Source organism: Ammodytes marinus (genome assembly GCF_949987685.1).
Source record: "Ammodytes marinus genome assembly, chromosome: 20".
NCBI classification, from domain to species: domain Eukaryota; kingdom Metazoa; phylum Chordata; class Actinopteri; order Uranoscopiformes; family Ammodytidae; genus Ammodytes; species Ammodytes marinus.
In genome coordinates this window covers 14,581,618-14,605,580 of record NC_137224.1, presented here as the reverse complement: position 1 = coordinate 14,605,580, position 23,963 = coordinate 14,581,618, and the positions used below count along the sequence as shown (strand labels likewise).

At 43.8% G+C, this 23,963-nt stretch overlaps 1 protein-coding gene across 2 annotated transcripts in view; it reads right to left on the bottom strand.

Annotated features, from left to right (window-relative positions):
* The window catches only part of bahcc1b (BAH domain and coiled-coil containing 1b), a 65,223-nt gene extending 42,663 nt beyond the window's left edge, over positions 1-22,560 (bottom strand). The window contains exons 1-2 of one of the 2 annotated variants that reach the window (XM_080049599.1): positions 22,488-22,560; positions 10,389-10,722 (exon numbers count right to left, since the gene is read on the bottom strand). In XM_080049599.1, the coding sequence (XP_079905725.1) occupies positions 10,389-10,560 (172 nt within the window). In that variant the 5' untranslated portion in view covers positions 10,561-10,722; positions 22,488-22,560. Of the gene's footprint in view, positions 1-10,388; positions 10,723-14,462; positions 14,645-22,487 lie in introns of those variants that run through there. The other variant, XM_080049598.1, reaches the window with a different exon arrangement.
* Between the last annotated feature and the right edge of the window lie 1,403 nt (positions 22,561-23,963).

Here is a 23,963-nt window from a genome sequence, read left to right as displayed (position 1 = left end):
CAGCAGTGATTGAAGTATTTTGGTTCTAGGTTTGACTATCACTTTCATCATAGAACTAAAAAAAAAAAAGAACTTCATGCTATTTTTTTCTTTCCATGTAGGCTTGTGATCGCGGCCTCAGATTTGCCGCTGCTTTCAGCTTAACTTATCTCTCCGACTCCAGTGGAAACAAACACACACCTAAGCAGCACAAGACAAGCAGCGTGGCGGTTTGCTGCGGGGAGCAACGACATCCTTCCAGACAGCAGAACTCAGATTCAGCCTCCTTATGTATCCGTGTCAACCAGCAGCATCCAACACCTGCTGAAGTGTCCTTGAGCAAGAACCATGAATACCTAGTAACTGACCTCGCAGTCAGAGAAAAAAAAAGGTCAATCTCCCAATGGGGATCAAGTATCACATTATTATAACGGTATGCTACTGACAAGCCATCTACAGCCGCTTCCTTCAAATCCCAGATCACGGAGTCATATCTCAGTATCGCTTCAGCAGGATGTGTGTGTGTGTGTGTGTGTGTGTGTGTGTGTGTGTGTGTGTGTGTGTGTGTGTTTAACTATGCCGCACCGTATCACCCTCCATCATCGTGAGTTGAGGGGTTGTGGTTTCTAGAGAAGCACTTTACTTAAATTAGACCCTCAACGGCTCGACATGCAGGTGTCAGTGTGTGCATGTACTGTGTGTGTGTGTGTGTGTGTGGATGTCAGACTAGTCTATGTGTGCCAGTCTGTGTGTGTGTGTGTGTGTGTGTGTGTGTGTGTGTGTGTGTGTGTGTGTGTGTGTGTGTGTGTGTGAGAGGGGGAAGTGTAGCTGTACATGAGAGAAGAGCGGGATCAGCAGACAGCGAACACGAGAGAGAGAGAAAGGCAACAAGGGAGCGAGCGGAGGAGAGAGAGGGAAGGAGTGAGAGACGGAGGGAGAGAGGGAGGGAGGAGGGGGAGCCTGTGACAGAGAGAGGGAGCGAGCAAGTGAGGCGTAGAGAGAGACAGACAGACAGCAGGTGAGAATAACCCAGTGTGACCTTATTTCAGCGTGGCTTTTCCCTTCCTTTATATTCCCTCTTTGCTGTAATATTTACACAGGAATAAAACATTATTGGAGAGGGATCCACCGAGGAGGAAATAAAGCAGGGTTGGAAAGGGGGGGGGGAGAAAAGAGGAGATGAATAATAGAAGGGGGCTGATGGAGAGGGGGGGTGGGGATCATTTTGGACTAACAACTAACAATTATTTTCACCGTTAATTTAATCAGCCAATTATTTGCAAGATTTTTTAATTAATCTATGATGTGTTATTATTTTAACGGTGAAGAAAGCCCATCACAATTAATTACAGCCTTTCAAACTTCTTGCTTACGCCAACTAACAATATGTATACTGTATATGAATAACGTTATTTCAGTTAAATTGATTAATCAAATTGGTTGCATTTATTATTTTATTTTCTGTTGATTTCTGAAAGGGGAGGATGAGATATTTCTGCGAAATTGAAATATCACAGGGAATAAAAGATATTCCACAGACCTAAAGAAATGATGTGCAAATTGAAAGAAAAAGTCCTATTGCAAAGGAATTTACAAACGTACACACACCTTCTCTGGCCTTTATGATAGCACTCTATCTCTCCACTACGTATATTTCAAAAAAGCTAGCAGGAATAGACAATCTGTGTTTTTGCGGCGAGCTGTCATAACTTCCTAACTGAATGAAACAATTACACAGATGTTAAAACAAAGCTTTACACACAGCTGGCATCATACTGCATTTATGTGCAGGAATAGCATAATAGCATAAAGAAATCCAGTCAAACATTTGCAGGAGAGTTCCGCAAAACAGCTCCCTTTGTATGCAAAACATCCACGTGTGTATGCCATGTTTTATATTCACAGTATTGTACTAATGCATTTCTCTTCGCATCCGTCTATGTGTTCTTACTGTATTCAGTCATATATAATCTAGCTTTGGCAATAACATTGACATCCATGACATTAAAGCGTATTTGATTTTAGAATAAGCGGACACAAACTGAAGAGCAGATAAAAACAATAGACATGAGTTTCTGATGAAGCGAGACATAAACACGCACAGACAGACACACACACACACACACACACAGGAAGGAGTGAGCACGCTCATGCAAAGCAGAGAGGTAAGTGCACACTCACACACACAAAAGACGTGCCTATATTATGCATGCACACATGCTTCCAAACATTACAAAAACACACATCAAAACGACCGGAAGAAGACAGTAGGCGGTTATTAAAGAAACAAAAGAGAAAAACAGAGAGAAGGGGAAGAAGCACTTTACCAGCAATCAAAGGCACAGAGCAGAGGAGAGAAAGACAGAGAAGTAGAGGGAGAGAGAGAGAGAGACGTGCAACGAAAAATACGAGAGTTAGCTTCTAATCAGCCGGGATCCAAAATTTAGACAGGCACACACAGAGGCACAAGCAGTCCCAGTGGGATTAGGACCACAGCACTGTGTGTGTGTGTGTGTGTGTGTGTGTGTGTGTGTGTGTGTGTGTGTGTGTGTGTGTGTGTGTGTGTGTGTGTGTGTGTGTGTGTGTGCGCGCGTGTTTGTGCGTATGTGTGTGTGTGTGTGTCAGTGTTGTGCACGTCCCATGAGACTGATTAGCCATGAATGACTGATGACGGATCTTTGTTGTTTTTTTTCTTTCTTTTCCCCTCCTCTCCCCTTTCTCGTGCTCTCCTTCCTTGTTTTCTTTCTCACTCACAGCTCAGGCAAGAGCATGGGAGGGGATTCTCTCTCTCTCTCTCTCACACACACACACACACACACACACACACACACACACAAACATACATACATAGCATACACACACAAACATACAACCCAGCACACAGCTCCATGTATATTCAACGAAGGCTCCTCCTGAATATACTTAATGCTTTCATGTGTGTCACTGTGTAACGATCCATGCTGTTCCACACAGCTGCTTCTCCCCTTTTTCTTACTCTGTTCTCTCCCCCACTGTCTCTCTCTCTCACACACACACACACACACACACACACACACACACACACACACACACACACACACACACACAGACATATGAACTTATTTCCTATTTAAGAGCACGTTAGCCGTCTTTCACCCCACACACTCACTCTATTCAATCAGTACAACAGCACTAGTGTGACTCAGACAAACCCAAAGGGTCCGTAGGCAGTGTGATCACTACTACTGCCTTCTTTAACCTCACCTCCAGATGAACCTACGCCCCCCCCCCCCCCATCCATCTGAGGCCATGACAGCAAAACAAACTGGACATAGAGCCGCCTGAATGGAGGCCATTACAATATGAATGACTTGAACAGATCCCCACATGAATCGAATAGAGGGCCGAGAGACAACAGGGCCCCGGCTGAGTCAAAGCAGTCAGCTCCAGTGACCATGAGTCAGGCATAAATGTCACCCCGAGACGGAATGAAAAAGAGGTGTCGGTTTGCTGCTAAAGATAAGGGGGTTGCCATGGATGCTGAACGCGCTTGCTTTGCGGATGCGTGCTCTCAAGTGTGGGGTGTCGTGTAGGTGCAGACCTGTGGGTCCACGGGCAAGACTGTGACATCATGTCTGCCCCCCCCTCCCCCTCCCCCTCCTCCTGCCTTCTAAGTGATGTCACCTCTCTGTCACGTCGGCGTAAACAGGGGAGAGCCTTGACCTCTCTGAAGAAGTGGAAAGCCATAAAATAGCAGGGAATTATAGTGTCTGCGCACACACACACACACACACACACACATACACATACACACACACGCAGTTCCCCCCTCCTCCCATACGCGGAGTAAGAAGCTGTTTTAGCCTTGTGTTTTGCAGGGTGTTTAAAATGTCATTTTTCTCTCGTTTCTCCGACTTCAAAGGCGACGCGCTGAGCTCTCACTCCCCTCTTGCCAAATCCCTCCAATCGCTTCTGATTTAGTGAGTTGGCCGTGGGCCGAGCAGCACCGGGACGGGCCCGTTAACAACCGGCCCAATGGTGGGGGGACAAGGGGGGTATGGAGGGAGGGTAGAAGTGGAGAAGCAAATGAGGCAATGTGGAAAAGGAGAGGAAACGGGTTGAAATTGAGACAAAAATAGGAGTGCTGACTGAGAGAAGCTGGTCTGCTAACAACACGAAGGAGCCTGCCATGCATGACTGTGTGTGGGGAGTAAAGACAGAGATGAGAGCTGGGGTGGATTGTGTGTGTGTGTGGGGGGGTCGATTGTGAAGAGAGGAGTGAGTGAAGGGGAGGAAGAGGAAGGAGGAGAGCTGGAGAGGACCACTCGAGAAAAGCAAGAGAGGAGCGAACGCATGCAGAGTGAAGGGGGGAAGCGAGAGAGGAAAAGCAGAAGGAGCGGAGGAAGAGGGAGGGCTAGCATGTGGTCAGAAAGGGTGGAGGGGTCTGGCTGGAGAGACGGACAGAAGAAGAAGAAAAAGAAGAAGAAGATGAAGAAAAGGGGCAAAGAGGAGTAAGAGTGAGAGAGAAAATGAGCACATGGACACAGGAAGTCTGGCGCTTTCCATTCACATGCCAAGTCATCAGATGGCGGTGATGTGTGTTCACACCCCCAGAGATGTCGCAAACCAAACGCACCCCGCTCCCCTTCAAAAAGAAAACTCACTGCTACTATACCGACAATAAGCAGCTGTTCACATGTTGGATGAGAGTTGGAGATGAGACAAAAAGTCTTCTGTCGCTGCAGCAAATGTGCTTCGGAAACAAATGCGCACTTCACTCAAAAACTTCAAAAAAGAGCTTCAGCCCTAATGTATTCCATTTTTTTTTCTCTCTCTTTATCTTTTCCATTGATGTGACCTTTTTTTAGACGACTGAAATCTCGGTCACAGCAACTCCGAGGTCAATTTGATTAGATCCAGTGAAACATTCGGGAATATATCTTAAATGATTGTGCCATGTTTTTTTTATTTGCTTGAAATATCAAAGCATACACACTGGGCCTAATTTGTAATGGAAATGACTTTAATGACTTTCCTTAATGACTTAATGACTTAATGCCTTTAATGCGTAAACAAATTTCAAACAGCCAGACTTCATTTAACTGATTTTTTTTGGCCTTGACGCATATTTTATTTTAAAGTTTAGATAAGTGCAGCACTGGTGGTGTATGGGAGGCGAAATCAGGTTGTAGAGGGGTTTTGAGGCTGACAAAGATTTTCATAGAATTTGTTGCATGTCTTTGAATGAAAATTAATCTTAATACACACTGAAAATCACCAGGCCAAAACTGACCCAGTCCAATACATATGGATGCAACAGAGTTAAAGGTGCACTATGCAGTTTCAGGGGAGGGGGATTTGTTTACATTTGCGAAGCCCGCAGTTAATTTAAATACAAAACATATTACTCCACCACATGCAATTCTTATTATTGAATAATTCTATCATCATAAATAAAAACTCAATTATTCTGAGGAACCTGGAACCAAACGTAAGACTAGAATATGTTAGTAAACCAAACTGTAGGGCTTGCTGCTGTAAACAACAACAGTCAAACAGTAACTTTTCAGGAAGCTTTCTTACTTTCTAGCTTTTTAACTAGCTTTCTACTGGTCTAGGGGTCAAATTCTTCTTTGTGGATAGTGCTGTATAAGAATATACTACCTAAGAAAATGTTCACTTATATGACACACCCAAAGTTACTTAGTGCCCGTTTTAACTTTACCTTTATGGGTTGTTTAAGCGTAATTTCATATGCGTTATTTTTTTTAAATCTTGAATTGATTTGAATTGACAGTTCTACACTCTGCTCCTTCCTCGCTGCGTCCAACCAATCACAGCCCGGCTGGCCGCTGCCTCCACCAGCTGTCTCCTCCACACAGGGGGCCGTTTTGCACGCCGCACCCGGGATGTGCCCCTTGTACCCTGGGCAGTGCTGGGGAGGTGAGGAGGGAGAGGGGGGCTGGGTCTGTCTGGGACTCTTCCACTGCTGACTCATCTCATACACACACACACACACACACACACACACACACACACACACACACACACACACACACATACATACACACACAGGCAAGCGTTTCCCCTCTCTCTCTCGCTTTCACTCTTGAGAGGCAGCGGAGGAGCTGGGGACGGCGGCCAGTGGGTGCCGTCAGGCGGTGGTAATCTGACTGGATTACCAACCAGGTGGAAACATTCAGCCTCTCTACTCCCTGCACTCCTCCTCCTTCTCCTCCTCCTCCCTCTCTTCCTCTGCTCATATTCCCTTTTCACTGTGTTCTTTCTTTCTTTCCCTCTTTCCTACAACGGGCCCTTCTTCAACATTGACTATTAGCATAATCAGTAACCTTCACACACACACACACACACACACACACACACGGATATATGTAGTAACTACAGACCTTGTGTCTCTAATCGCACAAGCATAAACTCACGTGCACACACAATTTCTCTCTCTCTCTCTCTCTCTCTCTCTCTCTCTCTCTCTACGTCATTCGAGATGTTTCTGTGTGTGTGGAGGTGTGTGCAGGTAGGAGGGAGAAGGGGCGTGCCTCGTCTGTGCGGCCTTACGATCAAAGCCAGAGCTGTGAAACTTCCAGAGAGAGGTGAGACATTACCGACAGCATGGTGATGAATGGCTGCATGTAACACACACACACACACACACACACACACACACATAGCCACATACATTTGAAACAGCAGGATATTGTCCTCAACTAACAAGACTGAACGGGATGAAAGAAAAGGGAAGGATAGAGCGAGAAAAAAGAGAGAAAGAAAGAAATAAAAAATATCAGCAGAGATGGCCAAAGAGGAACGATTGAGAGAAGAGAGAGAGAGAGAGAAAAAGAAGCAGCACAGAGGTTATCTAGTCCAACCAAAACATTCTGATCATTGTTTAGTAGCGAGAAACCCTTTGTGTGTGTGTGTGTGTGTGTGTGTATGTGTGTGTGTGTGTGCGTACAGCTGTGCATGTGTGTGCAGTACACATGTAACATGAATGTGGGCTCTTTCCGTCTGTATTACTAGGTCACACAAACACTCTATCACACACACTACATACACAGTCATGTAAACAAAAACCGTCTGCTGTCTGGGAAGTAACACACCTGTTCAATGACAAGCTCTGCCACGCCCTCCATAATTCTGCACACCTGTGCTACTGCAGGCGAAACCTATCCTTAATCACACACGCACGTGCGCACACACACACACACACACACACACACAAACAGAGCCACTGCCCAGGGGCTAACATCACAGAAAAAGGGGGAAGAGAGGGAGAAGGAGAGAGAAGGAGAGAGAGAAAGAAAGGGGGAGAGAGAGCGTAATAAGGGAAAGCAGGAAAAGAGGGAGAAAGAAACTGGGAGGGGAAGGGGAGCAAGACAGACACCGATAGAGAGACAAAAGGCTTTTCCCACTGCTCCTATCAGTAATCTAAACGCCTGTGTAATATCATTGTGGAGGTTTTATCAAATGGGGAGCTGCGTCTTATGGCGTTGGTATGCGCCTGTCATTCCATCACCTTGTCAAAGCAGCCACCATATTCACACAGACACCATGCTGATCTAAATGAGAGGCTTCAGCAAATTGATGGATTGCAGGTTTTTTTTTTAACGTGGAAACAGGGAGAAAGAGAGGAGTATTTTTTTTTTTACTTTGAAATTCTGTAAAGTGATACACCCGATTTTGTGTTGTGAGAAGGTAAAGGAAAAAAATGTGTGTGTATATGTGTGTGTGTCTCTTTCCAAAGATCTGAAACAAACCCCCTGTTGTAACCCTCCTCCTCCTCCTCCAACCCTGGTACGGCCAACCCCACATCATATCTACCCCCTGTGCCGAGGCCTAGGGCCAGGCATACAGCTTTTTGAATCTCTAAGGGGGGGCCAGCACAAAGGTAACCCCCATCCTAACCTCCCAGCAAACACACACACACACACACACACACACACACACACACACACACACAGAGAGAGGGAGAGAGGGAGAGACAGAGAGAGAGAGAGAGACGTATCCCAACCCCCATCCCAAAACAACAATCCTCCGTGCCCATCATGTCAGTCAAAACCCCATCAGGGACATGCATGGAGAGTCTGGATATCTGGAATCTCAATACAGTGTCATGCACCTTGAGACCCAGCAAGAGGCCCTCTTGAATATATTTCAATAGCATTATCACCCCGGCATTACTACACTTTTTTTCCTTCTTTCAGACCCCCCCCCCCTTCCTTTCAACATTACAGAATCATTTTTAAATTGGACCATAATGCACGTCAGTGAGTGGCTAGTATCAGTCAAAGTGGAGGATGATCTGTTTAAATCGTTATAGGTGTGTTAGTCAAAAGCGTCTCTGTCTCATTTATAGGTTTCACAATGACATGGCCCATGTTTCTGCTCAAATCATTCCAGTCAAGTTTCAAGGAGACATACCGCTAAATGAGTCATGAATTATACCAAATATTTTATCAATGTAAAATAAATTAAATTGTATAAATGATTGTTTAATATATTTAAATATAGTAGCATTTAAATCTATAATTATGGAAATTATTTTACATATATTGTAGCATAATACAAACACTTATTGCATAATGATACAGTATAATACATGTTACACATTACATTCACAGTGACGCATTTTTGAACATATAGAGGATTTAATTTCTTATATTTAGGAATGTGTCTAAAAAAACTTGAATTAAGAAAAATAGTAAATAAAGAATTTGTATAATTTGTCATAAATAAATTGTAAATTGATTATATAAACTTAAGAGGGTTGTATATACTGTAGATCAAACAGTTATAAAAAACTAAATTCAGATATGGAGCTTCACAACATCACAAGGGCTCTTATGTTTGAAGACAAATCAAACTTATAAAAATATTATTGTTTTTTCAGGCAAGACAAGAGCAGGACCTCAAACGCACCAAATATCAACCTGGTTCGGTTTAAAATGTTGCAAAACAGTGCATGGAGCTCCATGTAGTTCACTGGAAATCATTATATTTCTTCCGAAAACATTTCTTTTTTAAATGGTTCAAAATTCCGGACTGGACGTCTGCGTCGGTTGTGCTGTTGTGTAAAACTAATGAATATGCAAATAAGTGCAGCCAGAGGATGTGTGGATCCCACCAACACACACACACTATCATTGATGGGCCCCGAGTCTACACCCTCTATTAAAACCGCTGCATTTGCAAACGATAATTAATGTGATTTCTCATCGGGCACGTGTACATGCATCCACTTTAGTCCAGTATATGGACACTGTATGATTCCAAGCGGATTCCTTTCTCTGTCCTTCTCTCTCTTGCTCAAACACACGCACACACACACACACACACACACATACACACACACACCTTCCCACCCCGCATGCAATCACTCCCCCTCCTCCTATTGAGACAGGATACCGAAGCTACTTGTTAAATCTAATGCATGCACTGTCAACCCATTCGCACCCCGTCACGTCCCCGCTCAATATAGAAACCGGATTTTCTGGTATTACCCGCACCTCTATTAACCAGAACACCCCTTCCACTTCCAGCGCGACCCCCAGTTTGTGACCAGAACAAGCCCAGCGATGTGCTCCCCGAACCCAGCACTAAAAAAGCCCCACTCTCCTGGAGCCAAACACACAGTAGTGGAAACAAGGGACGTGCTCGGCTAATAGCTTTAATTTATTGTTTAATGGGAAATATTTGCAGTGGAATTACCCAATTCTAATTAATTACATCAAATGGCAATGATTAGTTCTTTACTAATTGATGAAACCACATACAAAAATCTATGACCAGATTAAGCCACTGCAAGCGCATAACAATCCCTGGGTGATAAAGACGAGTAATCCCAGAATATTTCTGAAACCCCTCAATAGTTTTTATAGTCTAAAACCATAAAGGGAGAGTATATGCCCTAAAATGTAAAGTTAATCTAATTTGCCAAAGATGCCAAGTTTCTTTAAGAGGCACATTTCCCCACCATGTTCCAAATGTTTTGCTTTTACGTGAGGCTGGAACGCTAAAGTGATGAATTATATTCATTTCCATATAGCCTATTACGCGCGCGCACACACACACACACACACACACACACACACACACACACACACACACACACACACACACACACACACACACACACACAGAGCAGCTGTGTTATAAACAGTTCATTAAACTAAGGAAAACATAAACCGCATTTTTGCTCATTTTTCTAAATGCCAACAGAGTTCGAGTAATTTTCTTCAACAGTAAATCTAGCTGGTCCCAAAGAGCTTCAGCGTTTCCCCAAGTTTGTAATATGGAGAACATATGCTTCAGACAAAAGAGAGCGAATAGGTTTTTTTTCTTTCTTTCTTCAAACCCACATTTGTCAGTCATGCACGCGAAAAGAAAAAAAAAGAGCTGCATTCAAAACTGACCTGAGTGTGGTCCCATGGAGAGGTGCGATGAGTAGTATTTCCCGGGCTGGAAATGAGCGGGGTGCTGCACGGAGCCGTGGCCGCCCTGCACCATCCGAGACGCGGCGCTGTGAACCAGCGCGCTCCGCTCCGTCAGGAGGTGGTGCGGAGGAGCGAAATCTCGGCTTTCCATCCCGGCTGAGAAGCGATAAATCCCAAATCCCAAAGTAAAATCCGGAGGCACCGAAGGTCTCAGGCGCCGAGATGCAAATAATCCCCTTTATGAACTTCGGGCTCCCCTCGCATTGAGCGGAGTTTTGGCTTTGCAGGGTAAAACCTGAGTCCCCGTCATGTCCTACAAAAGAGCAGAGCAAGGAGACACGTCAAAGCGCTGACAATAATGAGCCAACGTATTGCGCTGTAGAAAAAGGCTGAACTAAGAGACGCTCGCTGTTGGTGTGTGTAGACAAACAACCCAGCATTTACAAAAGCAATTCAAATTTCCACAAAAACGTTTTTTTAAAAGGACTTATTTGACATGATATTCTCACTACTTTGGAACTATTCTGTTTCATTCCACGACGACTATATAGCGGCCCCTGGAAGGTGGGGCAAGTCTGTACTGCAGATAAGAAAAGGTGGCTATAGTGAGTTTATGTGGATTTACCCTCGACTACTACATCGTTGGCCCCAAATGAGGAGTCCTCCGCCTCCTCCTCCTCCCCATCCTGTGACCAAACACGATGCAAATAACGCACACGGGAGCTTTCTTTATCAGCGAAAAGAATGGAAACGAGAAGGGGGAGACTTGGCCCAGGTACAAACAAATGGTGCATATACAGTACAAGAGTTCTCAGCGGTAAAGAAAAAAAAACCTTACTCGAAGAAGGACGAGTTGTTAAGTCTTTAGTCCGAACACGGACCGGTCTAAAACAAGCAGGACCACGGGGGCTCTTGCACCAAAAATATGAAGAAAAGCCTTTGCAAAAGCAGTTTTTACTCATATTAAAGCACATTTGCCCTAGATCAAGACGACTTCTATGTATCCCCCAAAAAACCTGAGAGTCCACCCACGCAGGGCCCAAAAACAGAGGGAAACACACACGTTTCAGCTATGATTAATGGTTGTTGTTTATGTAAATGAAGTTTGATGTCTTTCCTCATTCACTTGTCATATAATCTGATCCACTCACACGTTTAACATGTGGTTGTGTCTCTTTAGACGACAGGATATTTCTTTCTTTATTTAATTTTTTTTGAATGGCAATAAAACATGGGATTGGTATAAACTCAAAAGACACACACACACACACACACACCAACATTTCTGGCTTGGATCAATAGTGTTTAATGTATGACTATCATACATTAAATCTGATATCTGTTTTTTTATGTAGTTACCAAAATTGTTTCGCCCTTAATGTTTGGCTTTTTATGGTTCGCGCGCCACCAGGTTCTTATTTGCGTTGTTGCTTATTAATGAAAACGGCTATGAAACAGCTATTTCTATCAACTCCTACGGAGTCAGCAGCAGCAGTGGCCCCTCGCCTCGTGGCAATGGCAGAACCCCATGCATCTCTGCTATACGTACAGTATATGTAGGCTACACTGTAATCACAAACACAAATCAAATCACCTTTCTGCTCCGGTGCCAAAGAGCGGGGCAATAAACAGTGAAATAGACTAGGAAATCATCGACTTTATATGTATGCCTTAGCCCAGGTCATTTACTTAAATAGGGCTCCATGTGACGCGCAGATATAGGGAGAGAGCTGGGTGCCTGTCTGCGCTCGCCAAACACACCTCAGCAGTCCATCTATTAGGCCTTTCAATGCATGGCACGTCCATCTAGCGCTCTGTAGATGCTGATAGCACCTCCCAGGAATCAACGATAAAGGAACAAAGAAAATATCAAATGCTCTGGTGTGGACCAGGGGCTTATGAGAGGTGCATAAGAATATAGGGCTGCATGAGCTCGGATATGCAGGTCTCCTTTTACGCACACGCACTCTATCAGGCAAAAGCTGCTCAAGGACTCCAACTTTCAGGGATTGTGTGCGTGTGAGGGGTTTTTCTTTGGAAAAAAGGGGGTCTTCAAAGTTCAGCAGCTTTACAAATGTGTTTGTGAGTGCGTATGCGCGCGCGTGTGTGGGTTTGCATGTGTGTGTGTGTGTGTGTGTGTGTGTGTGTGTGTGTGTGTGTGTGTGTGTGTGTGTGTGTGTGTGTGTGTGTGTGTGTGTGTGTGTGTGTGTGTGTGTCTTTGTAGTGTACGTCCAAATGCTCCCAAGCACAACATATCCAATGCGTTCGAATGTTTCCCTTAAGATATATAACCCAAAGTGCGAGTCGTTTAAATAATTTAATTTGCCTTTTGTTTGTGACAACCACGTTATAATTTTTCGACCACATCGAGTCGACAGCATGAGGAAAAAGGAGGGTTAAAAAACAGGATAGAAACGCAGGCTACTGCAAGCGCACTGGGAAGGCAAAATGGACTCTCTCCTGTCCCCTAGGCTGTGAGAAACAATGGCCCTTCTCTACGGGACATCAATCATAAACCACTCTCGTCTGACGTTTGTCTATACATTTTTAAATTTTCAGGCCGTAAACACACGTCCTCGGTGTTTACATACCACGTCAACAGAGAGCCACTCAGGATACATTTAACAACCTGAATCTAAATCCCATGTTATCGCACGCCACGCAAACAAAACGACGTGAGCATATCGCGCGTTACAGTTTGGGGAAATTTATAATGCTGTACAGTGTGTGTGTGTGTGTGTGTGTGTGTGTGTGTGTGTGTGTGTGTGTGTGTGTGTGTGTGTGTGTGTGTGTGTGTGTGTGTGTGTGTGTGTGTGTGTGAGTGTGTGTGTGTGTGTGTGTGTGTGTGTGTGTGTGTGTGTGTGTGTGTGTGTGTGTGTGTGTGTGTCTACGTGAAATACTTCCTTCCACTTCACACAGACTCCCCCAAACCCCATACACGCACACACACACACACGCACGCCAACCAAACACACACACACACACGCACACACGCCTCCACCATTCCTTCCCTGCAAAGGGTCAAACTATCGCCAGATGAAAATCCCCCAACAAAAGTAGCCAATTCTGGTCCAAACGACGTTACATGAACTCAGCACAAAAGCCAACAAAATCCGCGAACAATTGTGTTTTTCAGATCTCTTGCAGTTGAGGTTTTATACTAAAAATACGCTTTTTGTGCAATTAAAACATAAATCTATTGAATCGTTAAGAGGTGCACCTTTGGCAGAAAGGCTAAAAGGGAATTAAAATGCATCCACTTTTGAAGTAAATTGGGTTGAGAGGCCAGCTCGTTCGCCTTCAACTATTTTGCAATAAAGTAAAGTCACAAAGCGTAACCGGGACACTAAATCCGGATGTTCAGAGGCCGGCTAAACAGGAGAGACAAGCCCGGCCGAGTCGAAGACAGCCCGGCGTCTGCAAGGCTTCACACACCGAGGGGGGGATGCAGCGAACAGAGCACTGCAGTTGGCAATAAAACTGCTCTGTCTCCTTCACTCTCTAACACACGCGCACGCGAGCACACACAACGATAGGAAACTAACAAAGAATAATCTACAATTCATGATCTATAAAACTACAGGAATGACGAAGCTCTCTGAAAAGCGAAGGGCTTTGAATAGTATTTTGAATGGATTAGAAACACGTAAGAAATGTGGCTGTTAGGAGAGGTCAAATCAAAAAAGTGACAAGCCTTCACAATGGACAGCAGAAAAAAACACAGGCAGTAAAATACCTGGAGTGAATCCTCCAACATAATGTATTACCATGACATGTGTTGCTTTAATATTACATTATTGTTCTGTAATGTATATAGCAGTCATATCCGCTTGCATTTGACCATTTACCTCTCTAAAGGTATAGCCTATGACAGTGGATATATGTATAGCGATTTATATTAAAATAATGGATCCATCTCTATTAGAATAAAAACAATTTAAATAATCCTCCTCTCCTGCATGCAGCACTTGAACTCAAAAATCGACATTTACTACAACCATTAAAAAGATGACAGAACACACACAGCTGTACAATAATGTCCTATGTACTTACTGGCATAAGTTATATCCGTTGCACGGCGAGTACGGGTCTAAATGAAAGAAAAAGTACAAAAAATATTCAAAGCGAAAAATCCCCGAGTCGCAGAGGTGAAACATGTGGGATTGATTACATCCTATGCTGCTGCTGCTGCAGACTGTGGCGTACAGTCAGTTGAGGTATGGGAGAGACGCATCGTAGAAGTTCAGGCTTGTAGTGAATCGAGGCTCGTTCATGCAGCCGGAGACTCAGACACGCCGGGAGGAGGAGGGGGGAGGAGAGGGAGGTGGGGGGGGGACGTGCGACTGTGCGCGCGCGGGGAGAGGTGAACGCGCAGGCCTATTGGTTTGAGAACGACAATGTGAAAGCGTGCCCGTGAGGCGCCCCACACCACCGTCCCTCCCCGCCCCCTACCCAGCCCTTTCCTACACACACCCTCACCCCTCACTCTATCCCCCTCCTCCCCCCATCGTCGGTAAACACACGCCGCCATTGGCTGCCGTCAGGAGCCAATGAGGAAGCAGTCGGAGCCGCGGAGCGAAACGGCGGGCGTTTGATTTGCAGCCCTCGGCGCACTGCTGCGTGCACAAGCGAAAATGCGAGGAGACAGGCGGCACTAGCTCGGCGATGTTGAAGCAGCGCGAGACGGAGAGAGAGAGACCTAGAGGAACCGGAGCCGTACGGCGCTGCTGCCTGTGCCTGCACTTTCTGATCACTGGTGGAGTGCAAACAGCATCTAGCCTATTCCGTGTGATCCCAACGCAGTTCAGTTCAAATGCTGTGTGCGTGTGCTCCGAGTGTAACGTTATTTTGCTCTGTGACAGCGATGATGATGTGATAGTTTTATTGATGCTCCTTTTGGGAAATCCGACTTTTTTCTCTCTCTCGTTTTTTTCTTAATAAATCCTTATTTGCAGAATTTGTAGGCCTGTGTGATTTATTGGACATGCAGGCTGTTTGCAATGCAACACATTTTGATAGGATTCAGATAAGAAAAATGTAGGATCTAGTTGATTGGCAAGAAGTTAAGAGTAAGTTTGATATAGAAAATGTGTCCAATAAGATAGGAGAAAATCTAAAGGAGGCTTTAATCACATAGTCACTCACTCTCTTTGAATCGTCCATTAAGCTCCTCTGCAGCTTGACCACAAGCATGCATTTCTTCTTTATCAGCTCAGCCTAATTGATCAAAATGCGATACAGATAGACGGATCTTTTATTGAACATTACATTATTATGGAAACGACCTTTAAAAGCAGGTAAGCTATTTTTGAGAAAAGGTTCCTGTGTTTTATTTTCATGTGCATTTGTTGAAATGTTAAGAAGGGTTACACATACATTCAAGCAAAATAGGCTCTAGTATATTCAATATTTTATGACAGTATGTTTGTTTACCTGTCTGTCACACACTCAAATTCACACATAGGGCAAATTGAATCACTGCGTAATTTGAAAGCATTACTGTCCCCGGGGTTAGCCTTGCGCACGGTTCACTAATTTAGCCAATTAAAAGTGGAAGGATATGGGCTTGTGTGTTTCCATGTCGAAATATATGAGCTGCTATAGGCTAATATTCTCGTGCAGGTTTGTTTATACGTGGAGGCAAAGGGTTAAAACTCGGGGGCTTCGGCCCTGCGACTCTCCCGATTGGCTGGCGCGCTGCCAGAGTGCTGTCAATCATCGAGTGTAAACAAGGCTCTGATTGGCTGCTCGCCAGTCCGCACTGGGCTGCCTGAAAAAAGCAATTACTGCCCCTGCGGTTTCAAGGCGGCCCCGCGCTGAACGATGAAAGGAGATAAGGAGGGGCGGTTTCAAGGCGCCCCCCACGGCGAACCCCGTTGGCCCCAGAGCAAAAGGAGAGTCAAGAGTGACTAAATCAAAGGGAATACGGTAAAAGGAGGGAAATTACACGTTGTATTAAATGTAGAGGCTAGATTCGCGGAATGGTGCAATAACAACTTTGTGTTCAGAAAATGGAGGAGAAAACGGCAACCAGAACCGGAAAACAGCTATTGCGCTGCTCCGAGGGAGCTCTTTCTTTCTTCTTTTTTTTTTTACAAACAAGAAGGTAGAAAAGTTTTTGTCGAGAAGGGAGTCGGTGGAAAGACAGCGATAGGGCTGTTCAGACACAAAATCAGTAGATATTCTCGCCTAAATCCTAAAAGAGAGAATATACTACTGGATCGTCAGGACTCGGCTCTCATTGAGCTGCTGCGCCTAAAATGTTTACTCTAACTTTTTATGGCCAACTGTTCAATAATTAAGTGGACATTTCCGCTTTAACACAGCAGCCTCAACGGTAGGTCAGTTATAATTTTTTATAATTTTTTTCTGAAAGGCCAAACAGGAGGGGACGTTATAGAAATACACCATAATTTTTATTTTTTTTATTTTTAAGTTTACTGAAAACAAAAAAATACAAAAAAAAATGATTATATGAATATAAAAATATAATAAAAACATACGTGTCCTTGATGATAAAACATAAAAATGTCAAGTGAGCAAATAAATGTTTCAAAACCAAAAACTTGATGTCAAAATAATGAAACTAAACAGAACATTGCAATGAAGTATATACAATGAATCAGGGCTGCAGCAATTATTTAATTTATAAAAAACTCATTTCAGTGCGTCTGTTTCTTTTGAAATCATTATTGTTATTTATTTTGGCGCCTCTCCTCAAGCCAACAAGGCATCAAATATTCAGTAATGTGGATGCATGAAAAGCAAAACCTTACAGGCTGTTTGTCTTTAAGCTGGGCTTGTCGAGAGCTGACATCAGTGAACGTGCACCTCATAAAGTATATGAAGACCGTTCCAACTGATGTCCCTTTACATTAAAACTGAGACTCGCTCCCTCGCTCGGGTACAACCCCTCCAACAAAACACACTGGACAAAGGAGAGCCAGGCTGCTCTGCGGCCGATAGATCGCCCATAAACTGTGTGCGCCGAGGAAGAAGAAAAAAAACAGACTTTGATCTATACGGTGGAGTGAACTGAGATATAATTCAAATCAAATAACGCCAAAGCGATCAGATGTATCACGTCTGTAATTAGATAATCGTTGCCCTCTTTTCCTTTTTACATAGTCAGCCTGCATTCCAAAGCCCAGCGCTGTCCAATGGGCTTCGGCCACCACGTGTCCACACACACGCGCGCGCGCACACACACTGTGAAAAAGCTGAAATCCTGCTAAATTCACAGTTGTAGAAAGTCGATATTTATAACATTCCAAATGTGCTCTACAGCCAGATGCATAACCGCGAATTATTATGCATTAGAGTGCATCAGGATGGCAAACATAAACCTCTGTGGAGTTCTTCAACTCATTATCTGATGCCTCACATCCATCAAAATATAAAGGCTATATTTATTTGGTGCAGCCTCAGTAAGAAATAAATAATAATTAATATATACAGGTATATGATATAAGATAAAGGTGTATCTCATGTGACTGCATTGGTTCAAGGAGGCAGTTTGGATCACAGGATCATTACTTAACCTTAACTTTATCCTAAGTTTGCAACGACCATACTATTGACGCTGTTTTGAAACAATTGCGAAAAAATATTAAGTGCAACAAATACATCAAACACATTTTTGTTTTGGGGGTTTGAGTCAGGGAAATGAGTGCTGTCACTTTTCATAATCTAAACTGCTTGGACATCTTAAAAACCAATGCCAGAATGTATATAGGCTACAGTAACCAAACCACACAGAATTTTTTTTGGCCATATATATATATATATATATATATATATATATATATATATATATATATATATAGAGAGAGAGAGAGAGAGAGAGAGAGAGAGAGAGAGAGAGAGAGAGAGAGAGGTACACACACACACACACAGCATCACAGCATATAGCCTATATATTGTTTGCCTGTTCTCTCCACCAGTGTTGCCCTCAGCACTAATGACAGAGGCACAATAAAGAATCCTGTTCCGCTGCTCACAAAAGGGGTCCGGCACTTAAAACAGAAATCTGCATTTAATTTATTTAGTGACAAGGAAAAGCCTTTTATTGCTTGATTTTTATTGGTTCTTTCTCGCTTAAAAGGTGGGGGTTGGGTGTGTGTGGATGAGTGTGAGTGTGTGTAGAGAGAGACAGAGAGAGAGAGAAAGAGAGAGAAAGGATAACACACAGACACACAGACACACACACGCACACGCGCGCGCGCACACACACACACACACACACACACACACACACACACGCCTCTTCTGGTCCGTGTGCCAGCGCGAGCTACCCTATACAGAGGTGGGGGGGCGCGCGGATAATTAATGCGGATTGACTGATTGCTCTTGAAACAGACCGGTCCTGCGCGCGGATTGTCCTCGAGCAATGAAGCGTTCCTGACTGACACTTTCCACCTTCCCTTCTTTGCTTCCTTCTTCCCCTTTTTTTCCTCCTTCTCCCCCTCTCTCTCCTCACAGCGGACCGGTGTGTGTGAGACTCTCCCTACCCCGGCGAGGAGCCACACATCCCGGCCGCTTTACTGCCCTGCATGCCGGCCAGACGACGCCGTTCCATCCCCTCTGGAGATGTAGTGGCGTCCGTGCATGAGTGTGCCACAATTGAATGGATGGAAAATTACATACAAAATACACAAGCAAACAAATGAATCAGGCATGCAAACATTATTTATAGGTTATTCTGTTTCGAACAACATGTCGCTATACAGAAACCATATGTTTGCGCGCAACTTGGCGTGCTTCAGTTCGGTGAATGCGTCAATGAACTCTACCGCAACTTTACCTCATGAGGAGTTATGTCTCCGCATAAAAGAAAGGTGGATACGCCATTTTCCACGTGTTAAAATGTGCCTTCAAAGCGGTTGCTATAGACCTACCCTGTGCTGCATCCCCAACATTAATTGAATAAACTTTTGAACGTCTAAGTAGGACCACATGAAAAAGCATAATTCACAGTCAAAGGGAAACACATTGGCGAGGCTGGTTTTTAAATGAGGTCCAAATGGAGAGCTGTCTCCACGGGAGGCCCTCCATACTGGGCAACAGATATTTCTGATTGCCCTTTAATGATGTGAATTTCCAGGGCCGTTCACCGGGGAGACGCCCCGGTTGTCCAAAGGTGGTGCAACCGTCATGAGACAATAGAGTCATATTTGAGTAGAAAAGCAAGCCAAGCTTTTTGGACTATATTTTGAAGAAAAAAAAATGAAAAAACACAGCTGTTCTGTGCGCTCTGGGCATGTTGCAGCGCTAGTGTTGGTACGTCGTTCCATTTTGGTGGCCAATAACGCGTAAGTAGACTATCAACCTCGGCGAACAACAATGGCCCCCATAACTAACTACTTGTAAGAAGAAAAAGAAGAAAAAGAGGAAGAAGAAGACATGATGGAGTCGGAAGTTGACTGGACACGAAAACAACGTGACCTTTTCTTCTCTGTGTGCGCACGCAGGACAGACGCTGCTGGTTCTGATCTATCTGACAGAAAGGCTGCAGAGGAGCTCCGGCCTCGCCACGGGTCACCAACATGTGAAATAGTTGGCAGGTAAAATATATATATATATATAGAAAAGAAAAGAAAAGAGAAGACGACCAAAAATGTTCTACTTCTTAAATGACTAATGGCGTGTCTTCGGACACCTTTGGATCTAGAGGAGGTTGCCGCAGAAGAAGATGGTGGCTCGGGCACCAAATTAGTGCCTGTCACACAGCCATATATCCATATATCCGGTTGGAACCACCACCAGGCCTGTATTGGTGAGATGAAAGCGCCCGGCATCTATTTATAGGCCATCAAAACAAGCAGGTGGAGGCTTTAATTATCATTACCATTTGGACATAAACAGCCATAGCGTGTGTTTTCTTTATATATCATTTATATTCAGACGGGAGGAGAAGTGAATCTTAACAGCCAGTGAATGTTGATATTATAGACGCAGAATAATGGGATGTAATAAGTCGTGTGCCTGACGTGGAACTGACCAAGTGGCAACTCGTTTTGGGCATTTTTCCTCGCCAATTTTCTATAGCACTTCCCAATGCCCCCATGTATACACACACGCGCACACACACACACACACACACACACACACACTTTCATGGAGATGAAGGCAACATCATTGTTTTTCTGTTGCTCCAAGACTTAAGATCATAAAACATGTATTGGAAATTCTCTTAAGCCAAAGCATGCAAAAGGTGTTGGTGTAATAATAGTGTAATGCTAAGTATCTCCACTACATGGGCCATGGGGTCAACAGGTCAGCTGGCTTTCTGCAATTTATCACTCAAAAACTTTAACTAAATGCAATTGCTTTTTTTTTCAACAGAAACAGTCTTGTCTTGCAACACATTTCTTTGCGTGACTCACAACATTAACAGTGAAAAATAAACATTTAAAACATTAAGTCCTCTTGTGGACTGTTGCTTAACCATGTCGGTCACGACCGTCATCAGAAAACATCTCTGCATCTGGTTCATCTCACAAAGAGAAAAAAAAAATTCAAAAACAACTTGATTTTGACTAAATAGATACTGGCTGACCACAGCAGCCAAAAACATTAGGGTCTTAACAACATGCATCTTCTGACAAGGTCAAACTATCAAAAGAAAAAAATATATAATTACAATTCTGACTCAACTTTAAACCAGTCGTGGGTCCAATAACAACTGTTAAATTAAGAATGATGCGATTTCATTATAATCTATGCGCACAGCATATGATAATAATATGGCTGCAAACAACAATGTTTGAACTGAATTTATCGTTCACTGGCTTGTCTGTTATGACTGTATATTTTAGCTGGTTCTGGGACATTTACTTGTTGTCCCTAAAATATAATCAAATGAAATTGAAATAAATTAATAATCGAACCAAGAAGTAGTTTTTATTTAAGTGCCAAGGTGCAGCTACTTTCAGATGGAAAACATAATTATATGGGTGTGAACATTACATTTGACTTAAGTCCAAGACGTTTACCACAAATGATTGACAAATTAGACGTTGACAGCAATGCAATACATTAAAGATGTTGATCCATTACTGTAAAAGCAAGGAGATCATTGTTTAGGTCTATATGGAATTGTGTAAAATCCATTCTTCATCTTAACCGAAGCTCCATCAACTACATTACATCTATCGTGATTGCCCCTTTTCCAAACTGAGTCAGAAATCAGAAATGTGACCTGAAAAGACGCGTGTCATCTCGCATGGATGACTGTGTGTGTGTGTGTGTGTGTGTGTGTGTGTGTGTGTGTGTGTGTGTGTGTGCGTGCGTGCGCGTGAGAGGGCAGGAGATCAACAGCGACTCCGTATCTATACCGTGTTACGTAACTTAATATAGCACAAGTGAGCCTGACAAAAGTCTAACACCCAACGGTAAAGTCGATCAACTAAAGGGAACTACACTTTACATGGTTGATTCAACGCCTGTGTGTGTGCGCGCGTGCATGCTTGCATGCGTGCGTATGGCACATGCCCCCCGAGAGGCCCAAACTGATCAACCTTCTAATAATAATTGAACAGTAAAGATGGTCAGATGGTTTACAAAAACATTGTCGATAGAATTTTATAGCCTATGTTAAACATTGTTTTATATATCTACAATGATTATACATTACCTATACATTTTAAAGCTGTTGGAAGCGTAAAAGAAAGTTGCGCAGATTACGCAAACGCCTGTTTTTAGTTGTGAATAAAATGAGCTCAAACACCATAATCCATGATGCAATCTAAAAGGGCATATACATAAATAAATGAAAACATAAATAGATAAATGGAAAAATTCTTTTTTCTTGGGAGAATATTGGATCCCTGGAGCCACTGACCGAAAATAGATCCCGGCATTAAAATGATGAATTACTCTGACAATGCTTAAACATAGTACAAAATACATCACCTACCTACAAAACGACAGGCTCCTTATAGCGCATACTTGTATTTAAGGAAATAAACCGAAAAATGAACAACCTAATAGAGTCTTTCTTACACCCCAAAACCTGACAACTCGAGAGACGGGGGGGAAAAAGCTTGCATGGACTTAAATAGCGCTCTGCTTCCTTACGCGTTCGCTCTCTGCTGCTGGATTTATCCACCGAGGGGTTTTCCCGAATACAAGCTACGGATCCTGTAGATGCAAGTCTCCACGAGGTTGTATAATAGAGAATTTATGTCTGGGTGACGCGTCCTCTCTCTCCCACAATGGAGCTGAAGCGCTGACATTAAACAGAAAATTGATGGAGAAACTCTCTCTTTCCCAGGCACACACACACTCTCTCTTTCTCTCTCTCTCTCTCGACAAGGAGTAGAAGGGAGTTTTCTAGCATTTTCTGTTTTTTTTATCAGGGGAGGGGGCAAAGGGACATCACCAAGCATGCTTTGGAGTTACACACCCACTCCCACCTCACCAACATATATCCTTATATATAGTGTATAGGCATCACACACACATTTACGCACAAGACACTCACACACACACACACACCGTTTTTTCCTGACCACTAGTGTTTTGTTTGCATTTGTGATTGTGCTGAACCGAATGCACAGAGGAGGAGGGACGCAGCGAGGCCTTCCCTCCATTCCTCGTGCATCTTTGATAACAGGAGATTCGCAACAACAAGCCAGACTTGTATCAAAGTGAAACAACGAGGTATTTGGGGTTTTCCTTCCTCTGTCTATACAATGTGTGTGTTATCCTATAACCGTGGTGTGGTGGAAGGTAGGCAGACCGTACCAAACTCCTCAGTTTGTATAGTTATTTGGAATAGTTCGAGTCTGGCATGAAAAGGAGCTATCAGCTTTTCCCTGAAAGTCCAATTGATATTTGTTGATAGTGGCCGTCAATTGCCTAATGATAGCCTTAATTACAGCCTCGAGGTCACCCACCTTCGTTTAAATTCTGCTCTATGTTCCCCCGAGTTTTAAAAGGTATTTTGTTCCGAGGATGACCGGCCGGGTAAATACTGCGGTGCCATGCACACACACAGGCTCAATTGTAAGGAGCGCTATAAACATTTAGCACAGGCGTTAAAGAGTCCACGGCGTTTTCTGCGCGCTCGCCCCGCAAGCCTTTGATCAAGTCCAAACGGTCCAGACAAGTTTGTGCGTAAAAGTCAAATTTATCTCCCGCTTTTTCTCCACAGAAAAGGAAGCTCACAGTGCTGCTGCTGCTGCTGCTTCGGTGTGTCGCGATATGGGACTAAACAGACAAAAGACGTGATTGCAAAACAATCGTGGACTAAAAATAAAAAACCAAACACAAGTTTCCTTTCTGTGAAGGCGTTTTACTGAAGATGCGTGAAGTAAATGAGCCGCGGGTTGGAGAAATGAATGGGGAAGAAAGCGGAGTCTACACGAGCTGCAGCTTGGAAATAAATTGCAGAAACGCGGCGGTTGTTGCCGGAGAGTTTCTTCTTCCCCCTCCTTCCCAGATGGGACCTCAGCCTCGGCTTTCTCCTCTTCTCCCCCCACCACCACCACCTTCCACCCCGCAGCCCCCACCGGCTGCCCCCGTGGGTCATCACTTCAGGAGCACGACCAC